Below are 20,760 nucleotides of genomic sequence, written 5' to 3' on the forward strand. Positions count from 1 at the left end.
GCTACCCAACCTACTCCACTGGACATTAGGAACCTCCTGCGACCGCCGGCGGAAGTCCTCATGGTAAGTAGGCGGTTGCAACCGCGGCAGACACAGCCATAGGCTAACGTTGCCAGAGGTGGTCGTGGGCCAATGGCTGTGGCTGCTAGTTGTGACAAACCAGTATGCTGGGGACGTGACCACCATGTTCTGCAGATTTACGCTCTTGACTCCTGACACTGCTGACAGCAAAACCTCCATGACCTGAGCTGCTGTGTGCCACCTCTGGGAGCAATCATGCCATGTCCAGCAGGTGATAGGGCCCCTGCAGTCTCACCAGAGGAGTTGGAGAGGCTGGTGACTGAGGTCTTACCCCTGTATAGACAGCTCTAATGCTCACCAGATGAGCAGGTAAGTACCTTAGGTGCACAATTTTTTCTATACTTCACCATCCTCTCTCTCCTCACAGGCTAGAATGTGCCCATGTGAGCCAGTTAGAATACTCATGTGCTTGTTGTTGCAGTCTGTGTGCCATCAATGGGATGGACAATATACAGATACTGGTAGTCAGTGCCATATGTTAAGTTCAGTCACACTGTGCTGTGTGAGGTTTTTGGGGTCCTAGATCCTCCCTGTGTTGGATGCACATAACTAGGTAAGGAGATATTACTGCCAGCCATTGACATCACTTTCCTCATGATTGTTGTAAATGTCAGGCAACATGTATGTGCATAACAGCATGAGCTGTGTATGCATGTTGTATGAGTCAGCTGAGGGTCATGTGAGCAATGTGTAGAGAGCTATAGTTCTTCATACCACATCTGCCCTTGCTAAACTGTTATCTGGAAGACATATCATGAGTCACTCTGCCCTTTAGATTGCCACACACACATACCAAATTGCTGTTGGCTACATTATGTACTGTTATGCATGGTAATGGAGTGTCATGTAGGTTCTGTCAGCTCAGCCTGCAGAGACCAGGGCCTGTCACACATATCTCCCAGTATGGGACCTAGTCTAGGTTGTGGTAGAGTCACTAAGGCTATGCAACTGTAGCACTGTGCCTACTCTTTGTAACCCAGCAGATCCTGTCATGTGGCCAATCTGAGGCTCTAGTGGCAAAACCTGCCTTTAATGCCTCATTCCTTTGACTAAATTAGAAATGGGTTCAGAGGTAAATCATTAAATTAGTCCATATGCGCCTTTAGCATCATTGCCAATGGGTGTCTTAGACTCAGGACACGTTCCCTACTGCCACAGCTCTGTAGTCACGTTCACCAGGTCATATTTGTCCTGTACAGGCATAATGCATAAGTGACAGTCCCATAGTGGGGACATTGTGTTGATTCCTCAGAGGCCATATGTGACTCAGTAGCTTGGTCACATAGCAGAAACTGTACAATACATGCCATTGATTGTTGGACCCCATCTCAGTAGGATGCACACATATGTCCAAAGGAGTGTTCTGAGGTACAGGTACATAACACAGAACCTCACCCCCTAAAGTGGCATGAGTCTGCATTTGTTAAGCTACATGTCCACACATTCACAAGGAAGACACTTTCTGAACCCACCATGCTAGTACCTTCATTGATACTCGTGCAATGATGACGTTTGTACTCTGGCAGTTGCCTGTAGGTACCGCATGCCGTGAGTCATTCTCACAGAGTGTGAATATATTGGTCCATTCATGCCTGAACACTTTACCCTTCGGAAGCCACATAGGTTTGTAGTGTTTCACAGTGGCTCACATCACAGTACATGTTGCTAGAGTACGGGCTACCTGATGTCACTAAGCTTGCTTAGTCACTGTAGGCCATGAGCAAGGTAGTGGGTTAGTCTACAAATTGAAATACATATGTCTATAGTCCCTGTACTTATTGGCTTATGTGTTTCACACTAGGGGAGTATTGGCAAATAGAAAAGTCCTAGCTTGATATTACTCACATGTATGTGACTCAAACATTTGTGATGAAACCTGTGATTATAATCTCTTGATTTCTCTTTTGCATCCATGCAGGTCAACACCCATCCAAAGAAGGACCTACGGACAGCCATCACCAAGAAGGTGCAGACCCTGGTGGTCCACAGCCGGCAGAGTGTCCACTGCAGGAAAAGGTGGGAGGACCTGAGACGTTGGGCTCGGAAAATCACTGAGGTCTAGCTGGGGCTTCCCTCCCAACGTGGAGGGGTGCCTGTTGGACCATGACCCTCTAATGGCCCGCATTCTGGCGGTGTCCTACCCAGACCTTGATGGGCATTTGAGGACAGCACAACAGCCACAAGGGGGTGAGTACAGGGCATATTCCTGCCTGTCACATTGCCAAGTAAATATGTTAGATTCTGACAGCTCCCCCAGATGATTAGGGATGAGCCATGTGTAACACAGTAGATGAGTGACTGTATGTGTAGACATGTCATGTGTTGAATATAGATGTGCCTTGCCTATTGGCCCAGGGACCTACGACACAACTGGGTACAACCCACAAAAACTTGCTCTCCAGGGACGACATATGGCTGTGTACAGTGATCAATCAAGTACTGATTGTTGTAGTGGGTTTAAATTCTATCCAACAGACCACTACTCCTCAATTTGTTACCGGGTAGCACTCACTAAGCTTCACAGAGCCACTGATCAGGACGGGCTGGCGCTTCTTAACTTTGAACTCTACTACCATGTGTTACAGTGGGTATTGCATTGGTTTGCCGGCTGAAGTCTGGCGGACATGGTCACCCTAGCCCCGGCATGGGCACTTCCCGAGTTACTCCACTTATTTCACCTATGCACAAAGCACGCTGTACCCGAGGTCCCATTGCTGCAGACAGTGTTATTCACTGTTATCGCAAGAGATTTTACCTTACCAAGGGAGTGATCCCTTATGCACCGCCGATGACACTGGTGGGAAACGCCGCGTACACATCACGCCAACAACAGATCTGGCCACTTTGAATGCAGCTGGGACCCATACACTCGGTGAACTATATGATAGCCACATTCTACTTGTGTATGACTTCTTACAGGAAGACACTAACATACCTCATGGCGGCTTCCTTTTACACCGTTCTCTCACTGGTGCACTACGACAGGATCGTGGGGGCATAACTCACGAACCTCCCACACACCTGACACTACAATATTTGCATGTGCTTGGCGCATGAAGGCATCTGGTGCATTGGCTAGCGGAATCTCTGAGACACGCCCCCCTACTCACACGACTACGGGAACACTCAGAGGCCTAAAAAACATACACCATACACGAATACTAGAGATTCCACTGAAGGTGCCTTGTAATGCTCGGTTCCGTCTCATCCAATACTATATTATTCACTAAGCTTATTTGACACCACAACAAATTAACTGTTTTTTTATAGAACAGATGTGTACTACCCTCGATGTCACTTGCTGGATGTTGACAGTTTACATGTTATGGTCCTGCACCACCCTGCGAGGCTACTGGGGAGTGGTGGTGACCCGGCTGCTGCACTGTACGGGCTGCACAATCACTAACACATAGGAAACATGCATATTGGGACTTTTTTCCACAAAACTAAACATAACCCTCTCACTTCCAGGTTCCTAGATCTAGGACTTATTCTAGCCAAACAATTAATTACTCGAAGGTGGAAGAGACGGGCACAGGCGGAGAGCATAGCGATCCACCAGGAAGATGCACTGGGCCTCTGCAAATACCCTATAGCAATCTAATGGGACACAATAGTAGCAGATTTGCTTACACCTCTAACAGACAATAGAGTGCAGGGACCAGATGCTTCCATAAACGAAACATTAGGGCTGAGAGGGCTCTCACCTATGCTCACATAACCATATACAACATGCCAACGCGTGTAGTGTCAGATAATATAAGACAATACTGTCCCAATCTGCACACCAGGCAATGTAATAAATCAAAGGAAGTAGAACCTTGGACTTCTCTCTATTCTCTCCACAGATGTATCAAAAAGGCTGATAACTAACAGTTAATGTAGTCGCACACCTTTACACCTAGTAGATATTATGTTAAATCTGAACTGGCTAGTTGTTTTTTTCTTTTCTTATGTTATGATATAAATGATTGATCAGTTATCTGATGACACAAGTGGCAGTTGCTCATAGAGGGGCATTGCATTTAACTGTACCTGCAGAATATTAATGCCACTGACGGTGAACTACTGCATCTTACTTATTGTGTTGTGCCCAATGCTGACCACTGAAACGCATGTATCATATCAACGACGTTATTAACTAGAACGTGCCATTATGTACACCCTATTGTTGTTTTTTCAACCACAAAATTCAAATCCAGTAAAACAGATTCAAATAAAAAAACAGACCACTACTCCTCAATGTTCAATGTTCATTGCTGAAATCACATCTGTTTGGGTACAATCATTCATCCACAGACATCTGGGTATGTATGAAAATGACATAGACAATGATGTAGCTTCCAACTGAGCAACATGTTGAGGGCCTTCAACAAGTACTTGCAAAACTCTAGGCCTCACCAACATCCAGGGGACTAATGGCGTCTACTGATTCACTCGGAGTATGCCATTGTAAGGGGTGCCAGACATTAGTGGTGATTACCCTGGGGCTTGCTGATTCATTGTGTTGTTGATTTTGGGGACCTCTCTCCCTGACATATTGCACATTATGCCTACAGTGTCCATTTCCATGCCACATGTGTGGCCTACCCGAGCAACATTAGTACTACCTCCATGACTTCATTGGGACAAATATCACTTGGTGACGTGTGCATTGTGGAACTGCTTCCAGTGTAACATGAGTATTTCCATGTCACCTTCTCCAGACTATTGTACATTTGTCAGCAATACAGCAGGATTTTGGAACATCATTTATTATTGTTGGGCTATCATGTATGTGACAAATATACGAGGCCGGCATCAGAGACAATGCCCTCGACTGGATCAGATCTTTCCTCTCCGGCAGAACTCAACGAGTAAGACTTCCCCCCTTTCTCTCGGACCCCACACCTACCACCTGCTGGGTCCTCCAGGAATCCTCCCTTGGCCCCACACTGTTTAACATCTACATGGCTCGCTAGCCACCATCGTCAGAAACTATGGACTCAACATCGTCTCCTAGGCTGACGACACCCAACTCATCCTCTCCCAATCCAACGAACCCAACACAGCCAGACACAACTTCTGCAAAGGCATGAGAGCAGTCACCAACTGGATGAATAGCAGCTGCCTACAACTCAATGCAGACAAAACTGAAGTACTCATCATAGGCCCTCAACCCGACACATGGAACGGCTCCTGGTGGCCCCCACCCTCAGAAGCCCGCCTACCCCCATGAGCCAAGCCCGCAACCTCAGAATAATCCTGGACTCTAAACTCAACATGGACTGCCAAATCAACTCAGTCGCATCCACCTGATTCCGCACCGTCCACCTCCTACGCAAGACATTCAAATGGATCTCCCTCGCAAACAGAAAGACCGTCACTCACGCCCTCGTTACCAGCAGACTGGACTACGGCAACGTGCTCTACGCCAGAATCAACAAGAAACTCACCCGCAAACTACAGAACATCCAGAACGCAGACGCCAGACTGGTCCTCGACCTACCTCAACACTTTCACATCTCCCAGCACCTGCGCACACTACACTGGCTCCCCATAGAGAAAAGAATCACCTTCAAGATCCTCACCCACGCACACAAAGCCCTCCATGACACCGGACCAGCCTACCTGAACAGGCAACTCAATTTCCACGTACCCCACAGGACCCTACGCTCAGCCCAGCTCTCTCTCGCCGAAGTACCCCGCATCAGAAAAACAAGAACAGGGGGACACTCATTCTCCTAACTGGCCACCACAGCCTGGAACACCCTCCTGCCCCCACCTCAGACAGACTACACCCCGCCCCCCCCCAATTTCACAAAAGAGCTGAAGACATGGCTATTTGAAGACATGGCTATTGAAGAACCACTGCACTGATGGACGCTCCACGCCTTCCCTCGCCCAGCACCTTGAGACCCTCACAGGTGAGTAGTTTTGCTTAACAAACACTGATTGATTGATGTGTGCATGATCTTGTGTAGGATCTGGGGTTATGGACTTGGTACTGGCCTACTATTGATTGACAGCTGGTAACTGAGGTCTGCTCCATGGGGCAAAGCTTTGAGTGTGATGAGGTCTCCTTCTAGTCCAAAGGATACTGGGAACAAATTCAATTGTAGTTGTCTGAGATCCTGATTCCTCTGTGGGCAACTGTTGACAGTTCAAATGGCATGCATGCATATGGTATGTCACAAGTACACAAGAATGGGCCATTTAGGTGGAGTTTGTTGCTGGGGCCAACTTGACATCATGATAATGTTTGCTAATCAGAGGTCTTGTTCAAGTGTGATCATGGACATGTGATGACCCTATTTCTCTTTGTATTTGCAGCATCAGCCCAGGAAAGAGATGGAGACAGGGCACAGCCGAGGGGGGACGCATCTAGCCATAGGGCCTCGGGTCAAGAGGGACCCAGTTTCCCAGAGGGTGAGGAGAATGCCTCAGGGGTGACGGGAACATCATCTTCATCATCAGAACCAGTGGACACTCCCTAGTGGTGGTGGACCCATAGGGGAATACCACTGTACCATCTTTGTCTGCCACCCCCGTTCTATCAACACCCTTCCTGCTGCTCCCCACCCAGTTGGCGTGCCCGCTGACCCCAGCCTCTGTTACCACTGCTGCCCTCAGTGAGGAGACTATTGACCTCCTGAGAAGTATCTATGTGGGTCAGATAGCCATTGTGTATGCCATCCAGGGACTGGCAACCCAACTCCAGCACTCCAAAAGACTAATGCATGGTGCAATGTCTGGCCTACAGAGATCTTTTCAGGCTCTGGCCTCCACACTGACGGCAGCCAGTCACCCCCATCTTCCGTCCCCCCCTCCACCTCCTTCTTCCCAATCCAAATTCCCCATTACCCTACCTATCTCAAGCACACAGACTGATCTGCAAGCACCCAGCGCAACACACAAGAGCAACATACACACAACCACCACAAAACACATTGGCACACAAGCAAACAACATACATCCACAGATATAACATCAGTCACCACTTCCCTGGACACCCCCACCACCTACATCAAGCATACCCACAGCCACCACAACAGTCAGTAACACACCCACCACACCCAGGATACCAACAGACACCACCCCAACAGACACACAGACATCCACCACCCCTACCATACCCACAGACACCACCCAAACAGACACACAGCCATCCATTACATCCAGCATACCCGCAGACACCATCTCAACACACACACACACAACCACCACTCCATCTCCCAGCACCTCCAAATACCAGCCCCTTATATGCACAAACGCACCCACTCACCCACGCAACAGACACCATACTAACACAAGCGTACCTCCCACACGTGCACACCCATGATATCCACACCATCACAGCAGACAACCACTCCCTCGACCTGCAAATCCACATCCCCTTCTGCTGACTGTCCCGCGTACCTAAGAAGGTTTTTTGGTTTGACCTTGACCTTTCCCCTGTTCCAACCACCCACCATCCCAAACCCAAGAGGCCCGACCCAGCTCCCAACCTCTCCCTTCCACCTCCAAGTCTTCCCCTGTCACATCTGCCCCTCCTGCAAGCACCCAGACTCCTACCCATAAGAAGCAGCCCCCCCCTCCTAAGAAGCAGCCCACCCCTTCCAAACCAAAGCCTACCCATCTCATATCCGACCCACCTCCACCTCCGAAAGATGATCCCTGAGGTGCCTGCCTGCCCACTTGATGCCCCTTCCTGTGGAGGTTCCCTGGCAGTTAGGAGTTAAGTGACGGCACAGTGATGTTCCCTGTGCAGAACCACATGGACTGGCCGATGGCCTTGGACTTTTCAAGTTTAAAGTTAATAAACCCAAACATTTGTTGTGATGGGTACACATTTGTCCTGCAATTCTTTTTCTACATTTAGGTTGTTCCTGAGTGACTTGTGTTGTCTGCGTAGAGTTGTGTGTGTTGCAGCCTGCTTGCTGATCCATTTGCTGTTGTTTGCGGTATCTGACTTTGTGTGCAGTGCTGGTGTCCGCCAAGACAAGAATATATGTTGACTGTATGGATATGTGGGTATAAGTGCAATGGTGGTATCATGGCATTGTGTAATGTTTGTTATGGTAAGTATTTCATCTTGTGTTGTCCAATGTGAGCATGTATGGTGTTAGACTTGTCCCCCTGACATGGATTTATAGATGCATCTAATGTGTGGCAGCTTCTGTTTTGTTTGTGCAGACATGAAGTGTGTTTGATTGAGCTACCTTTGTTTGCATTTGACTGTGCATGTGTCCATTTAGCTGTGTGTAACTTGCAGCTACTTCATGTAGGGGTATGTCTCATGCAGTTGAATTTGTATGTGCTTTGTTGACTTGCAATTCCACATTGTGCAGATAGGCATGTCGTTTGGGTCTAGTATTGTTTGTCCCTGAGATACATGTAGGGACAGTTCCTGTGCAAATGTTGTTTAAGGGGCATGTGCAAAGTGATATGTGCTGCACTGCAGCCTCCTTCCCTGAGTGTTCCTGATGTTCCCATCCCTATTGTGCAGGTATTGTTTGCATAGTGAGCTTGGTATATTTGTCTCTCTGTCTAGTGTGCATCCCACTGTTCTTCCATTGTGTTGCAATATAGGTGATGTGTGTGTCCATTACATGGCTGTTTATTGGGAGTGGTGTTTGTGTTCCATGTGATGATCTACTGTTCAGCCTAATGACACACGTAGGTGTGTGTACTTACTGTTGGTTGCACCCATGGCAGCATGGATTTTGGGCTTCATCGATTATCAGCAGCAGTGGCAGGACGTGTGTGATGGGCTCCATGGCGGCACCGAACATGTAAGGCTGCCTGCAGGTGAGCGTCTTCCCTTCTACTCCCAGTTTCCGCCTGTTGAAATGTGGTGGTTGGACCGCCACGGTCACATTGGTGGTGTGTAACCTCATAATGTGTCCGGCAGCAAGACACGCTCCGCCGGCCTGCTTGTGCTGCCTCTTGACCGCAGCGGTCTGTGCTGCCTGGCGGTGCAGGTGGAATTGTGGCGGTCTTTGCTCCATAGGCCCGCATTATTCGTCCAGAGATTGCCAAACTCATAGTGAGACCTTAAATATTTCTATGTATCCAGGTTTTTTTACTGCAACCTTCTCTTGCCTGAATCAACCTGTGCACTTAAATTATGAGCCAATTTTTATGCATGTTGATTTGAACAAGAATAATATACATCTGGCTATATAATGATTCACCATATCAAACCATTTGTAATGCCATTCTACTATTTTCAGTAAAACATAAGTAACATACAGTTCATATCAGTGAGTTTAACTCAATACACCCCTTTAAGATTTTCGGCCCAACAAGCATGCTTAGTTTAGTTTTAGTACACTGGGGTGCTAGTAATGCCCCATTACTGAGAAAAGCCTTTTTACAAGGAGTAAACAACTTCACAAATAACAGCTTCAACTTGGTTCTTATTTCTAAAGAAATTGCCATATATTCTTCAGCATGCATTTAATCCCATTCATTGCAGACTATTTGTACGCAGTTTTCGTAGAGCACACATCCATCCTGAAACAGTATACCATAAAAACACCTGAAATGTAGGTACCCTACAATCATAGATTTCATTTCAAATACAACTATTTACATCGTGTCTCCATTCAAAATCACATTCTAGGCACCAATCTCCTCATGACCTTAGTTGCCCCAATTTGAAGCTATTTTCAGCAAGATTCTTTATCTATATCAAAAAGCAGCGGCAAAGTGAACAGTAGCACTTATCCATCATAAAGTCATATCGATTAATTGTAAAATGTATGGGTATTTGATCAAGAAAAAAAACATAAAATTACCCCCAAGTCAATGATTATCCTGTTGCTTCAAATTTGCTTTATGACCTTCCACTTAGGTGTTCAAAGTATTCTTCTTAAACCATAAAAAGCTTTACGTGTTGCATACGTTATCTGTTTTTGTCAACGCACGCGGGCTCAACAATCAGAAAAATCAAAGCCAGGAGGCAGGCGCACTTGAGAGCTCTGAGAAACAGGGTACAAGAGCCACTGTTTGACAGTGCATTTTGGGAAAGCAGATAATGAGTCTGACATTTCCAAAATTAAATGTACTGGATTATTAATAGCGCACCTACACAGAAGAGGTGGAGATTTATAATAAAACGAGACAGCTAAAGACATTACAGATCCACCATTTCATAGCTGTAAAAAAGGTTTAAATGCAGATGAGGAGATGCAGGTGTATTTTCATGAATAATTGACTGACACTTACGATTATCAGACATTTAAATGTGAGATTTTACCTGAATATATAGGTTGTGTTAAAACCCTGCTTCTTGGATGTATGATTAATTTTGTGGATATATGTGTTTGAAAGGTGAATTTGAATGGAACCCCTCAATGGGAAAAGTTGTATTTTAATTGCAAATACTGTGATTGCAGGGTACCTACATTTCAGGCATTATTGTGGTATGCCATCTCAGGATGGCTATCTGCTTTAGGAAAACTACATAAAATATTATGTGACGATGTATGGGATTGAATATATGATGATGAGTATATGATTTTTGTTTTAAAGAAATTAGGAATAAGTCGAAGAAGGCATTTGTGAAGATTTTTACTCCTAGAAGAAAGGCTTCACTTGGTAATGCAGGATTGCAGGGACAGGTCTGAAAATACACCAAGTATGATCCTTGGATCGAAATAAATTATAGAAGGAGTATTGAAAGTAGCTGACTGATATGAACTGTAAATTATTTATGGTTGAATACATTGTAGAATACCATTAAAATGATTTGTTATGGTGAAACTTGCTTTTTTATCAAATGTGTAAAATAGTTCAAATCAATGTGCTGAGAAATGTATTCATAATTTAGGTACACACATTGATTCAGGCTAGAGGAAGTTTCAGGAAACAAATGTGGCAATGAAGGTAGATGTAGTTAGGTTAGTAGTGTATCAAGAACCTACTTGAAAAACCTTGAGTTATGCTTTTTTTGTTTTTTTAGAAAAAGTACTTACTGTTTTATTCCTGGTTTTAGTGACTGAACCACAGACATTTGAAGTCCCAAAAAGAGGTGATTTGCCATCATAAAACAAATTGTGGACAGAGTGTACATATAATGGAAGGAAATGTAAGAACATTGGATTAAATTCAAAACTGTGCCCCTCTCCCTTCTTTTGAATGAATAGTGTGAATTGATGCATATCCAGCGGGGAAGCTAGTATAAACTGAGAGTGCATTCTACTGGCCTTGAAATTGTGGATGCGCTTTTGTATCTACGACCATCTATCTATGGATCCCCATTTCTATGTGCAATATGCCTTCCAGTGGTCCTCAATTTGTCAATGAAACTGGAACTTGCTTACTTCCTCCAGCGAATTTACTGTGGCTTGTACTATATTATTTTTGGTTCCACATCTCTAATTCTGAATGCAAATGCACTGCTACTGCCATGGTTAAAATTACAAATCAGAAGGAAGTAAAGTTTCTTCTTGATTTGCCTGGTGTTGGCAGATGTAGTTTTGTAGCCAAACATAACAAAGCCTCTAAGTTTTAACTCGTACACAAAATGTTCTGTGGGTTTGGGATAGCCACACACCTTGCAATAAATTGCTCACATTTTAGAAAATAGTTTCTTGCATTTTCAGGAAAGAATGGCCATCTACTCCTTATATTTCAAAGACTACTAAATTAAGCACTTTTTTCTTGTTTTTGGAAAGCCTCCATCTCCTTTGCAGGGACTATTTCACTTGTGTTTAAACTTTGCAAGGTACAGTTGGTACATTTATAGTTTTATAATAGTAAGAGACCGGAATCAACAATCACATTACCATGTGAGAAACATTGTCAAATTTGGAAGTTGTGAAGTGAATTTTTTTAATGCAAAGTTTTGCAAAGTTCAAATATGTCTCCCTTAGCAAAGATTGCATAGTTTAATGATTTTCCTTTGCCATCAGCCATGCAAAATGTTATTTTGTATGTAGTGAGATAATTTTGTTACTAACAAACACTATCCAAACCAAACATGACCTATAAGGTATGATACAAACTACTTCCATACTTTTGACATAAATCAATACTGAAAAATGTAGGGAGAGTATTATTATTTTTGTACATTTGCACTCCAAGTTGTTTTGCACATCTTGTGAAGTGAAGAAAAGCCAGATTTCTTCTGAATTCTGTGGCAATTTGAAATCAGGTTCAGTTCCTGAGTTAGCAAACTGTGCACTGATCCATAGTAAACACTGCTCAAATACCTCTATGAATGACTTGGAGGAATGTTGGATGAATGTGCATAGGGAAATGAGTTTGGAAAAGGGGGAAACATGCGGTTCTGATGTAGAGGAAAACACAACTGCATGTTATTCCTCATTCTAATCTTCAAAACTCCCATAATAACCTAAATCTACAAGAAGCAGTAATGGTTAACGTCAAAAATACTTTTAGTTCCTGATATTACTAGCAGCGATGCAATAAGGGGAGAAATCTTTTCTTCAAAGCACATTTTCTGCAGATGCATTTTTATTAGCATTAAACAAGGATAGGTGCAACATAAATTTCTGCCTCCTTCCTTAAAATCAACAATACCTCCCATCCCGCCACACTACAGTACTACTATAATCAAAAACTATGGTGGCCTTACACACATCCTTCCATAAATTAGAGCACTGCCCACCACCCATCACACTGTGGGTCCTCAACTTCTAAGCGTCGGTACTCTTTCTGATGCAGCAGAACAAACAACCTTCTTTGTCCGTATTTGCCTATTCCCCTCCATCCAGATAATTAATTACCTTCTTATTGTCTCTTTCTCCAGCAGAATCATCCCGGATTTGGAAATTGGGCAGATTAATGAAGTCCTTCATCTCAAATGTCTCCCCTTTCCTCTTGCAGAGGAGTAAGGCCTTGTCCAGGAGAAAGGCATACCTGAAGACACAGAGAGACAACTTCTCAGAGTGGAGAAGCTATAAAAGAGGCCATATGTCACAGAGGAAAGTCTACGAGTGGGCCATATCTCCAAGTGGAGAGTTTAGGTGAAAGGCCCTATTTCAGAGATGGATAGGTGAGACGGGGGCTATATTTTAGAGGGTAGTGGCTAGGAGAGAAGTCACAACTTTAAGGGGAAAATAGGCCATTTCTCAGCAGGGAAATGCTAGAACAGAGGTCGTATCCCAGAGAGGACTGGCTAAGGGAGGGGGATAGGTGAGCGGTCAAATATCAGAAGGCAGAGGTCAAATGAGATTTTAAACCTCATAGGGGAAAGACTAAAAGAGAGACAAGTGTCAAAGTATAGCGACTAGGAGAGGGATGACATATTAGAGAGTAAGATTGACAGCACTGAAGAGAGGCCATACGTATCAGGCACGGAACTGGGAGGACAGATGGCATGGTGCATTTCAGAGGAGTGAAGTTTAAAAAGTAGGACGGGCGGCACATCACAGAGGCCTGAGAAAAATGAACTGGGAGAGGGGCCATGCGATAACAAGCTAGGAAACAAAAGACCCAACAGCAACAGAAAAAGTAAAGATAGAATAGTCAAGGGGTTCAGTCAGGGCAGAGGAAAGAGGATAAGCATCTTAGATGGCCGAGCTTAGAAGTCTATATTTTAGAAAGGTGGGAAGATATGAGCAAGGTCACATTTTAGACATAATGGAATGAAATGATGTAAAAGAGACAAAATGTCAGAGGAGTGGGAAGGTGAGGGTACAACCGAGGTGACCTCCAAAAGGGGTGAGAGTGTAGAAGAGATGTTGCATAGAGCAGCAAGAGTAAGACGTTAGGACAGAAGCCTGGCCCTATCTTTACTAGACACATACACATCACAGTAGCCCTCCCCAAAGTGATGCTATTTCAATCACACTGGCCCTCTGCAGCCCCTAACGCCCCAGTTCAGACCCCACGTGACTAGGCACTGATTCCTAGTGTTAGCTTAGAGTACCCCATAGGGGAACCATTCACTTAGAAGGATATGTGCCACCGCCCACCGATGGCCACGTGCAGACTACAGTGGTCCTGTATTCTAGCATGGGAACGCATGTCCTCCAAAGGACTTCTCACCGGTCCATTTTTGATCGCTTCTCCACGCTGGTGATCTTTAGTTCCCCATCTGTTTTCGGTCTACCATAGTGTGCCAACGATTCATTCTACGAGAAAAGGAACTAGATTACAGTTTGTCTCTGACTCTAAGGCAGAGCTTGGGTCAGACTTGCGACCCGAGGGATAGAGGTGATTGGCCAAGGTCAACAGAGTCTACAGAAGACCTGGCTGACAATGTATAGGTACCTGAAAAAAAGGGATGTATCAAAAGTCACACATTGAATCGGCATTTGAGCTGTGCCAAACTGAGGAATACATACTCACTCAAGCTCTGACAAGGTCTGTGGCTGGGTCTCTGTGGTTGGGTCTCACAACAAACACCCATCAGTAGTGCAAACATTACCAAATCAGATTCAGGCCCAGCCCTGCACCTACCAGGTTCTCTATGGACAGCTGGAAGTTGGTGATCTGCCGTAGCGTTTCGTTATCTCGCTTCACTTCATTCACACATTGTGCTAAATCCTAGGAGACAAAAACATTTTGAAATGATTCCATCCAATTGAGCAATGCATCAGAGCAAGGGTAGCTTGTGTAACCTTTGATGAGCTCAGAGCACAGGCATCAACATTTTAGTCAGGTCCACGCTCCATAGCAATTACATTCAGAATTGAGCCTATACATTCTAAATTACATGTAGGCATTCTGATGACAATGGCACTCAAAAGCAATAAAGAAATAAAAGACCACAAAACATCTGTAGAAAGATCAAGAAATAATCAGAATGGGATGAGGAACACATGCTCAAAAACTAAATATATTTTGTCTATGTAAAATTTTGAAAAATTTAATATTTCTACATCCTTTTGGCCTGACTGAATGAGTATGGTCCTTCTTCACATTTCAGAAGCCTGACAGGGAGAAAGGAGCACTTCTGTATCCCCGTCACAGGCATGAAAATAACATTTCCAAGCTGCTTTGCACTACTATTTACGATTGGGGTCTTAAAACCAGCCACATTCACACATTTGCCTGGCGTAGCAGGATTTGAGGGCCCATATAATCTTTTCATCTAAGTAAACTATATCATCCTAGGATTGACTGCTTTAGTCCCGTGACATGCTAAAGAGATCAAAACACTGAAGGCAGCTTTTCAAGCGAGGACTTCTGTCTTCTTAACAACCTCCCGAATGTTGTCACATACTAAAAAATGAGTTGCTTGTATTTACAAAATATATTTTGTGTACTGTCCCTCACTCTTGACACTCAAAAACATTACCATTTAAAAAAAATATAAGAAACATATTTTATATACTCCACAACAGTAAAAAGTGCATGTTTACATGTGTTAACAAAGGCTAATTGCCATTTGTTTTGAAAATATTTTGACTTTTAGTGAGTTCTAAGATTATTTAGGACCTTATGTACAAAACCGTTTTGCAAATGCAGACCCTGAGATTTGAAAAAAACACAGGGTTTGCATAATTTCAAATCTTGAGTAAGGTCCATATTTCTTTGAAGGATAGTTATAACCTGTTCGCTCCCCCTTGTGTTCCCTCCATACAACAAGTACACCTAAATTCTTGCAATTCTAACGAACGGGGTCACTGCCATGGAAGGCTGGTGGAAATTCAGTGCAGGGGTCCCCCCGTCAGAACCCTCAGAATACGCACGGTCTGCTATGCAGTCAGTGCACATTCCAAGGCTGCTGTGTGCAAAGGCATTGGCCTTGGCTCCCTAAGGAGGCCGAGGCCAATGCCGGTGCACTGTTTCCACTGGCCTGACCAGCTGAAATGTCGTAATACAGTTTCTGACGGTCAGCCCAGTGGAAACATCATAAGATGACGATGGTGAGGCCGCCGGCTTGACAGTCGCCCCAACATTGGAGTATTGGAATTGTGGCGGTTCAACTCCCGAACACCTAATCAGGCCCTTAGTCTGTATTATTTCTATATCCGGGTTTTGTCTTGTCACTAGTAGAACCACTTTTGTTACACCGGTTTGGTTGGAGCATACAATATGCTGTACCCATCTTTCACCCCTAAATAAAACTTTGCATTCTCTGCTGGTCAAATGAAGTTCTCACAATATTGTAATCTGTGCATAGCATTGTTCCAAATATTTTAATACCAATCTTTGGTTTCTCTTGATTTTCAAGCCATTCATATTTCATGACAAAAAGAGTTACTCTACATACTCACCATCGTTCAATTGTATCATTTACCCTTAAGCTATTGTTTCCAAATGCTGGTGCATGAGGACTAAAGCTTTTTATTGGATTTCTACCTATATGTTCTTCTCCTTCCCCCAGGAATATTCTCTATTGAAGGCACAAACTCAGTGCCAGTTGAGGCACTGCTGACATTTACCCAAAATACCAGAAAGAGGAAATTGTACACAGGTAAATTAGTGAAAGAAAGTAAGTCATTCATATGAGGGTACATGGCTGCTAATCCTACCATTCCCCCAGCCATTCCTGCTTTACTTATTTTTATTTCACTTTTTTGAAAATTAGCTTCTTCTACATTCTAACAATCATGCATTTTGTTTTGCCACATTACTCTTAAGATTATAAGAAACTTTATCTGCACCTTTACCCCAAGTTGTTGATGGTCTTACACTGTCTTATCCATGTTCCACTGCCTCTCTTCAGTGGCCTGCCAAATATCTGAACATATCAAACCCATATGGCCTCTCAGCTATACTGATTTTTCCTTCAATGCTAATCCCAATATTTGCTCTTTAACTCAGCAGAGCTGCAGATTTACCAAACTTTTCCTAGGGTTTTGTCTATTAGGATTTCTTCTAACAGGTCTCAGCTTACTCTCTGAATTCCTTTGCCAAGATTTACTTTTGAATTGTTCTTAAAAATGAATCCATTGGTGAGGGTTATTACAAAATGTTTAAAGTCATTACCATCTAGACCTTCTGGTATTTTTTAATAGTAATAATATGAGGTTATTTCCCTTATAGTGATTTTAAGTCCTTTCTTGGTTTTCCAGAATTCACTTTTCTTGTGTCCTAATTCTAGAAATAGCCTGAGTATTTTCTCCAACGTATAATTTAGTTTCCGGCATAGCGTTTCCAGGTAAGGAAGCTCTGTTTCCCAACTAATGTTTTTCTCTCTAGAAGTGTACAGACTTCCTGTAACACTCTAAGATATTTTTCAGCTGTTTTAAAACTGGTTTTAGGTTCTGCAGTTAGATTCAGTATCATGCTCTCTAAAGTATCATTAGTGTGCTTAAGTGAAGATATGGTTCTTTCTACACTTCCACTTTCTGTTAAGATAGTGTTTCAAGGTTAAAGTCTACAAACACACCCCTGTTTTTTTTCTGTTAATAAATGTGCCGAGACAAAATCTTGTGTTTATTCAGTAAACAGCTCTCTTGGGATTCCATGAAGTCAGACCCACTCCCATTTGTTGTATGAGTCAGAGTATACCTCTAGTATTATCTGTCCCCCCCTCACCAATGTCTCTTGATGCCATACACTTATCTTGATGCTGCATACAACACTAGGAGGAAGTTTCCATACCTTTGCCCATTGATGTGGTCTCTCCCACTTCTTCCATTGTTTCCTTTTCCTTTTCAACAACCCAGAAAAACAATCTAAGCGTTAGACTAATTTTACTAGGCATCTCCAAACTTTTATCAACTTTCAATTTTTGTTGACTCTCATGCCATACTGCACAACAGTTGTTGTCAGTGTTTGTCCCAGTAACTTGTACATGTGGGTTGATATAGGTGTAAGTTTAATTACAGATGAAACTTTGTTGCCTTTAAGCTGGACCTGCTTGCCCTATTTTGACACCTTGCCCCAACTACTGAGTAACCATCAATATACTGTGCCACCCTCACTCAATATTTATTTGGCCTCAGTAAATATTTGAGGTTATTTACCATCTTTAGAGGAGGTTTTGGAGTGATGCTATGATTCCTTCACCTTGTGGTGACGGTGTCTGGACAGAATATCAGATGAAAAATATTGAGAGGCAGAAATACCGGAAAATAAATATTCTGTTACACAAATATTGTGATGCACAAATATCGTTGACAATAATATTGTTTTTTTAGGTAAGTAATATTTTCTTTAATAATATCTTTTAAATATAGTTTTCAATAATATCAATAATTCATATATTATTACTTATTTGCAGGGTAATTATTTTATTTAATTTTAAATGTTTAAATTATGGAATATTTAATTATTTTTTTTAAATTATATTTCAGTTGTGAGCTGCTAGGTTTTTTTGGGTATAGGCTGGGAAGTTAATTGATAGTTAACAATTAAGTATTAATTTTTCTTTAATCATTATTTGATTTTCCATGTGAAAATTATGAAATAGTTATTTTTACGTTATATTTTAGCTGTGGCCTGCTAGGTTTGTAGGGGTATTGGATGGGAAGTTAGTTGATAACTGAATAACAATTATTTACTCATTGATAATAATTTCATAAATAGTAATTATGTAAAGTGCTTATTTTCTATTTTTCAATTCATACCTATTTATGTTAAATAATATTTTGTATTTTTCTATTGAGTTTAATATTTTTCTACTATCATGTTGTTACTGATATATGTAAAATGTTTGAGGTAAAGTACTTTCCCTACTCTTATTTAGACTGCAGTAGGAACTGTAGGATAGGTACTCTTGGCATGGTAACCCCCACTTTTTGCCTGCTATTAGTGTGCTTAGAGTGTTTTCAGTGTGATCCTGCTAACCAGGACTGAAGTGATAGTGCTCTCTCCCTCTAAATTTGGTTGCCTATGACTTTTGCACACTCCACAATTGTCATACTGGTGCCCTTTATTAGTCCCTAGTCTATGGTACTTAGGTACCAAGGGCATTGGGGCACCAGTGGTCCTCCATGGGCTGCAGCATGTATTGCGCCCCCCATGGGAGCCCATGCAAAATGGTTCTGTAGGCCTGCCATTGCGGACTGCGTGAAACGGTGCATACATCCTTTCACCACGTCACTGCAGCAGGTCATAGTAAGTAACCTGTGGTAGGCCCTCCTAGCCCAGAGGGCAGAGTGCAGGTCCCTGTGTGTGTAGGCACCCTTGCATGAGGAGAGGTGCCCCTTTAAACTCTAGATCGATTGGGCTGGACTTCGTAAGTGCATGGAAGCCGTTTTACCTGTGTACTGGACACAGGTCACTTCACTACCTGTGTCCAGCTACACAATGTTAACTCTGAACATGGGCAGGTTTGGTATCAAACATGTCAGAATCATAACCCAATACTGATGCCAGATTTGGTTGTATGATTTCAGGCACTCTGAGGGCTCCTTAGAGGATCCCCTGTATTGCTCCTACCAGTCTTCTGGGATTTTGCGGGCAGCTCGCGCTGCTGTCACCCCTCAGACAGGTTTCTGTCCTCCTGCTGCTTGACCAGTTCAGGCAGGGGAAGGCAGAACAAAAGTTTTCCTGTGGGAGAAGGAGGTAGCACCCTCTCCCTTGGAAATAGGTGTTACAAGGTTGGAAGGGGTAGCCTCCCCAAGCCACTAGTTTGCTTTGAAGGGCACATTTTGTGTCCTCCCTACATAAACTTGTTTACACCAGTCAAGAGACCCCAGGTACCTGCTGTGGCTCGAAACTGGACAAAGGAAAGGGGAGTGAACACTCCCCTGTCCATCACCACCCCAGGGGTGGTGCCCAAAGCTCCTCCAGGTGGCCACTTGATTCTGCCATTTTGAACCCAAGATGTGAAGAGGTCCATGGGAGCATCTGATTATGTCAAAGCCCGCTCCTGATAGTTGGTCACCTTACTAGGTGACCAAACCCCTTGTAGGGCTATTTAGGGACTTCCTTGAGGGTGGGTCCACAGATTCAACAAGCAAAATTCCACCAGGACTCCTCTGCATCGTTTACTTCATCTTCTGGCCACTGGAACCGCAACTGGACTCTTCAGGAACCGACAATCTGCAACTCCAGTGACGACTGTGCTTTGCAACATTGTTTCTCTGGCTCCTTCCAGCAACTGCAACATTTCCCCGGCTATGCATTCTCTGAGGTCAATGAGACTTCAACCCGCACTAAGAAGCAAGAAGGAATCTCCTTTGGAGTGAAGGAGTCACTTCCCTGCATCTGCAGGTAGCAACTGCAACAACGACCAGCTCCGTGGATCTGCTCTCCTCTGGAACCACATGGATCCTGCATCAAAGGTGGTGGCCTGGAGTGGTCCCCTTGGTTCTCTCTGCCAGCTGTCCAACTTGGGAGACGGTAAGCCCTTGCCTCTCCTTGCAGGACAGTACCCCTGTGCAGGGTGACTCTTGCAGCTACCAAGGCTTCTTTGCTCCTGCTCCAACGGATCTTCAGGCTCCGAGTAGTCCCAGCACCTAGCACTTTTTCCTACAGAGCACAGTCTCCTCTCTGCTGCTCCAGCGACGTGGGACTCCTCTTCAGGTGTGCTGGCTAGGCCTCACTGTGATTTACTGTGCCTGCTGCCAGTGGGTTGCCTGTGGGGGCTACGACTGCTTCTGTTGGCTCTCCCGACTGCTGAGGGTCACCTCGGACTCCCCTCTAAGGGTCAAGTTCCCTGGGCCTTGTTGGTCCTCTTCAGCCTTGCAACTCTTCTTTTGCTCCTCTTGCATTTGCAAAGGCTTGTTGGTGGTTCTCCTGCACTACTGACCATCTGTGACCCGACAACTGATTTGGAACATCATCTGCACTGCTCCAAAGACTTTTCCCCTCGTTGACCTG

The 20,760-nt window shown here is 43.9% G+C and overlaps 1 protein-coding gene across 1 annotated transcript in view; it reads right to left on the reverse strand.

Annotated features, from left to right (window-relative positions):
- The window catches only part of VAV1 (vav guanine nucleotide exchange factor 1), a 409,433-nt gene that overhangs the window by 118,687 nt on the left and 269,986 nt on the right, over positions 1-20,760 (reverse strand). Inside the window, exons 12-14 of the mRNA XM_069230534.1 lie at positions 14,497-14,583; positions 14,083-14,168; positions 12,819-12,951 (exon numbers count right to left, since the gene is read on the reverse strand). Coding sequence (XP_069086635.1) covers positions 12,819-12,951; positions 14,083-14,168; positions 14,497-14,583 — 306 coding nt within the window. The remainder of the gene's footprint in view (positions 1-12,818; positions 12,952-14,082; positions 14,169-14,496; positions 14,584-20,760) is intronic.

Source organism: Pleurodeles waltl, chromosome 4_2, assembly GCF_031143425.1.
Source record: "Pleurodeles waltl isolate 20211129_DDA chromosome 4_2, aPleWal1.hap1.20221129, whole genome shotgun sequence".
Lineage (NCBI taxonomy): Eukaryota > Metazoa > Chordata > Amphibia > Caudata > Salamandridae > Pleurodeles > Pleurodeles waltl.